This window comes from Ananas comosus, unplaced genomic scaffold (genome assembly GCF_001540865.1).
Source record: "Ananas comosus cultivar F153 unplaced genomic scaffold, ASM154086v1, whole genome shotgun sequence".
Lineage (NCBI taxonomy): Eukaryota > Viridiplantae > Streptophyta > Magnoliopsida > Poales > Bromeliaceae > Ananas > Ananas comosus.
The window spans coordinates 1-5,487 of NW_017891845.1; the positions used below are offsets into that span (position 1 = coordinate 1).

Sequence of the window (5,487 nt, forward strand, 5' to 3'; positions counted from 1 at the left end):
CAATACTAAGGTTAGAAGATGGTGCTGTGATGGAACTTGAAGAGTGAGAAGATTCAGTACACAAGTCTGCAACCATATCATGAGTACAATCTCCCCCCAACACCATGTCCTGGAATTCACAACCCTTTCCTTCCAAAAATAGGCCAACTTCAGGAACTTTCTCCTCATCAGTCAATTCATGCTCATTCTGAGCAGACCTTCGCAAGGCTTCAGTCGTACCCTCTAATTCAGAATCACCAACCGCTCCCTTACAGGTGGGAGAGGATTTTCCTTCCCCCAAGTTCTCTGATTTTGAAGGTACTTCTTCTTCACTACAAGATGGTTGTACACTTAATTGAAGAAAAGGCTTCTCAACATCGTTCTCATCAATTTCCATCTCTTCATCACTATCATCTTTATTAGGAGGTAATCCCGTAGCACGACATAAACTCATTCTCAAAAGATTTAAACTCCTCCTTGCGTTCCATCCTGTCGAATAACTTCCATTTTCTGCGGCCACAGCCCCATTGGACTTCATTCTTAGAAGTTCGTCCTGTTAGAACATTTATTATCAGAATAATTCTAGTATAATGCAGTAAAAATTTGGTTCATGAGTAATATCTAATCAAAGGAAAAAAAAAAAAAAAGATGATAATATTTATACCTTTAATTGTCGGATCTGCTCACGCAAGACATTTACATCATCCTGTGTAATTTCATTCACAACTGCTTTATTTTTTATGGCCTTTGCACGCTGCGCAAATCTAAGAGTACTGAATGATTCGCTCTTACAGCTGCATTTAGTAATTTCCAGTAAGAGCACAAAAAGGAAAATATTTACATATATATACTCCCCACAAAATTACCAGTTTACTTACATCCATGAAAATCCATATTTTCATGTATACCTCTTCTACTAAAAAAGGAGTAATTCTATGCTTACAACCAAAATGTTTACAAATCAAATGCCATTCAAATGTTGGATTTTTTCCCCCCTTAGCCTGGTAAATCATGCCTACTTTTTCATACTTCATGCACACCTGTCAATTAAATATAGCCACATATGCATGTTTTAAAAAGTTGCCATAAGCTGGATTGCAAACTTGTAAGTATATAGATGCTCCTTACAGATATGGCCCTAGAAAAGATTTTAAAATGCAAAACCAAGTTTCCCGATGAATTGAACTGCTCACTTACAGGTATTTTGTGAGAAACTGCACTTTCAAGGTTATATATGATAATCAAGGTTTAAAAGGGGCCCTACGCCTACGCAAAGACAACAAGTTCATCATCAACCGAAAGACAGACACGAAGGAGACAGAGAATAGTGAGCGGAAGTGATACTTTTAACACCCCAAGAAAGAAAAAAAAAAGAAAAGGGTGAAGGAGAAAACCCAGGGAAAAAAAGACATCCATAACGACAGAAGAAGGCACAACAAAATTCCAAAGAATTACCTTTGAGACGGTGAAATGGCACATATCATTGCTAGCTTCGCATTACCACCAAGAGATTCCTGCAGTAAAAAGGTCAGTTTGGAATCACGGTAAGGAATATGCCTATGCTTGCCGGACTGTGAAACTTCAGCGAGGATATTAATTAAGTTCCTGCAATGACAGAATATATAATTATTAGCAGAAATCGAGTAGCTTCAATCATGCCATCATTTTATGGGAATATTCTCAAATTTACTCATTCTATTGTCAGCCAGTTGCATTGGTTAGCACTTGATTAACTTGGTTTACCATAGACAATATGGTGAGGAGATCTTAGTTATGCTGGTTCATACATACATACATATATACATACATACATACATGCATATATATATGTATATATATGTATATATATATATATATATATATATGTACATATATATATATGTACATATATATATATGTATATACATATATACATATATACATATATATACATATATACATATATACATATATACAAAGAGTAGGGCTACTATACTATTATGAGTATTGGGCCCTTCGTACTCATAAGTTGTTTTCGATGATGGAGCTTCCGAATCGACGATCCCTCCATTAAATATGATCATAGAATATTTTGAAACTTGTAGAAAATAAATTTCGTAATTTTTCGAAATCATAATAAAGTCCATCAAGCGGCATAAAATGAACGGTTAAAATCGAACGATGTCTTAAAATAGATCGGATCCTTCAATTTAAGATCGGAGTTATTGATCTTTATCTAGGTAGTGAATAAAATTTTCTATCAAAAATTCAACCTATTCGGATTCTTTGCACCGTTAAACTAGCAAGTATTCCATACCGGCGTTAAAAATTGTCAATTTTATGAGCTTTTGATCGTAAGGTAAATGATGTCGAAAATTATGAAATTTGATTTCTAGATATTTCAAATGCTCTAGATAACGTTTAACGGTGTGGATCGTCGATTCGGAAGCTCTATCATCGAAAACAACTTATGAGTACGAGGGCGATCGTACTCATAATAGTATAGTAGCCGGACTCTATATACAAATACATATATATACATATATACATATATACAAATACATACATATATATATATATATATATATATATATATATATATATGCAGAAAACTATATTTTTGTAGGCACAGTATATATGTAAGAAATAAATCTTTTGAAGGGCAAATATTAAAATTCAGACTTTGCAGGGATGAATATACATATAATTATTTTGTACATGTAAATACGTTGTCTGAGAAATCAAGATTTTCATTTGAATTATATTCATAAGATTTTCTTTACGGGAACAAGCAATTATTAAGTCAAAACTAAGTCCTACACTCCTACAAGGTCAATCAATCAATCTTACAACAAAAGAAACATATAATCATCAGAACCAAGGCAAGCTCCATTTACAGAAATCATACCCAAGCTGTGAAAGTGAACGATTTATATTTCCTGCTTCCCTCAAACGCTCTCCAGCTGCATCTGTAAGCTTTTGCCTCTCCGATCCAGCAAGATCAACCAAATTGATTCTGCTAATTCTTAAGCTGTTGAAACCATCTGCTGTGTTCTACAATAATTGCCAAAAAAAGAGAGATCCTTTTGATAGATTTTACTAAAAGGAAAACTACAGCCTATTTTGATTACATTATATGGCTTACAATGTGTTTAAATTATTCAACTAATCATTTATCTTACCACAAGCAATAGTAGACTATTACCTTGGATTGGCATTTGACTATGCAAGTAAAAACGCAATGTGAACGGGAACTCTCTACATTTACACTTGTTGCGCCTGTTCGTCTATTTGCCAATCCCTGCAATATCACCAAGACAGTGTAAATGAACCAAGTAAACAACAAAGAGAGCTATCTTCTTTTCATGATTTTCACTAGAACTAGTTTATTGCATGAAATTAGACAAATTTTAGCCATATTGAATTAAACTAGCCAAAACTAACTAAAGTTGATCAGCTCTATTCAGATTTCGTAAATACCAGGCAAACTCATATTTTAAGATGCACCATTTAATTGTTAGATTACGGGTTGAACTTAGTGACCAATTTTAACTCATAAACACGCACGACTAGCAGGAAGAGTGGGATGATAAACACTAGTAGCCGTAAGCAACATAAAACAAAAAAAGAAAATTGTAACTTTTAATTATCCTTAAAGAGGGGATGCTCTCATCCACACCTTTATTAACAACTGAGTTACATCCTTCATGGTGCACACATTCTCCTCTGTCAAATTATCGACATAGACACCAACTTTAGTATCTTCCCTGATCTGAAAATGCATGAGCCAAATCAGTATACACGGAGAAAGAGCAGTACTTGAGCAGAAAACAAAGTAAAACAAATTCAATATATTTTCTAACCTGAAGGTTCCTTTGTGTTGGATCCAACAAGTCCGTTATTTGCTCATTATAAATCTGCAAGTCAAGCGACGATTTATAAACCAGAAAAAACAGGTAAATAAAACAAATGCATGCATTATTCAAGTAGCATCGGTACACTTGCCTCCAGAAAAGAACAGCAGCAATGATAAATCAATTGCCTGTCTGAATGCTTAGCTTGCTCCTACGGTAAAAACATAAGTTAGAAAACATAAACCAAATCAATTTCCCATATGCCACAAAAATATAATTTTTACAGCTACCCACTTCCGCGATCCGAGAAAACAGCAGCTCAAACACGCGGGGAGTTAATCCTCGCTCGCTGCTTAATGAGCTGCCTTCGGACAAAGCACTCGGCGGTCCCCACATCGTATAAGTTTTCCCGCTGCCGGTCTTTTCAGGAAAAAAAATATAAATCAAGATAAGTTCCAGGTTCGCGGTTATCAAATTAAGATGTGAAAATTTTCAACAAGATGTTAAGTTACTGAAGCTGAAACAACCTGCCCATATGCAAAGATAGAACTGTTGAACCCAGCAAGGCAATTCTCTACTAACGGAATCCCGACAAGCTGGAATAAAGCCTCCTGATACACGATTCAAGGAGCGAATGCTAAAGCATCAGAATTTAGGTAAATGGGGAGCTTTAACTTGGAATTAATGAAATGAGAACTCGCCTGCGTGGATCCGACATCAGCGACTGAATCGAAAGTAAAGGTGTGATCAAGAATCGAGACGGAGTTCGGCGAGGTCTTCTGCACAATGAGGTCGCTTTCTTCTTCTTCTCCGTTCGGAGGCCTAATCCGAACAATAACCTGAAACCCCAACAAAGATCTCAAACGCAAGCGAAGTGTCTACAAGAATAGATCTTTAGCACCTAATCGGGTCAAATCCACAACAAAAGAACAAAACCAAACCTGGACACCAGATTCTGAAGCCGATGCGGGAGGAGCACCATTCTCCGGTAGGGTTTCCAAGCTCAGCTTCCTCTTGAGAGGGTTCGAAGACCCCTGCGGCGGCCGCGGCGGGAGCGGGCTCCGGTTCTTCGGCGCGAGAGGCTTCGCGCCACCCGACGACGGCGACCGGAACGGCGACGACTCCGGCGGCGGCACCGCTGCCGCCGCGGGGCTGGGATCGACGTTCTCCTTCGGGACCCGCGGCGGGCGCTGCTTCTGGGAGGAAGGGGTTAGGGTTTCCGCAGCCCTCCCGCTCCTCGAGTGGAAGAGGGCCTTCATCGAGATCTCTAATGGAGGAGAGAGAGAGAGATCGAAACCCTAAGAGAGAGAGAGAGAGAGAGAGAGAGAGAGAGAGACGTTGAGAGCGTGGGGAGGAGGGCGAAAGGGGGAAGCGATTTGAAATTAGGGAAGGGTAGAATCGTCATTTGAATTTATTTATTTATGATTTTACGGGATTTGAAAATGCTACAGTACGATCACTATGCGTGAGAATAAAGAAAGTTACCGGATGAGCGGATTAATCTGGACCGTTGGATACGATTTCAAGGGCAGATTCGGAGTGTGTGATGGATGGGCGCGGTGCGGAGACTCCTCGCTCACCGTTGACTAGTATAGGCCTGAAGATGGACCGGACCGAACCGAACCAGACCGGACCGGGCCAGGTTTGGCCCAATTTGGCCCAGTTTGGGCCCAAT

The 5,487-nt window shown here is 38.6% G+C and overlaps 1 protein-coding gene across 1 annotated transcript; it reads right to left on the reverse strand.

Moving 5' to 3' along the window:
* Positions 1–6: 6 nt before the first annotated feature.
* LOC109705188 (kinesin-like protein KIN-12B) lies at positions 7–5,122 on the reverse strand (the record flags this gene model as incomplete). The annotated part of the gene is made up of 12 exons (XM_020225933.1): positions 4,754–5,122; positions 4,514–4,651; positions 4,340–4,423; positions 4,107–4,232; positions 3,964–4,023; positions 3,822–3,875; positions 3,638–3,730; positions 3,164–3,259; positions 2,867–3,012; positions 1,435–1,584; positions 644–773; positions 7–532 (listed from the first exon to the last, which is right to left on the reverse strand). Coding segments are annotated over exons 1-12 (1,921 nt in total), but the record flags the coding sequence as incomplete, so codon positions are not given.
* Positions 5,123–5,487: the final 365 nt, after the last annotated feature.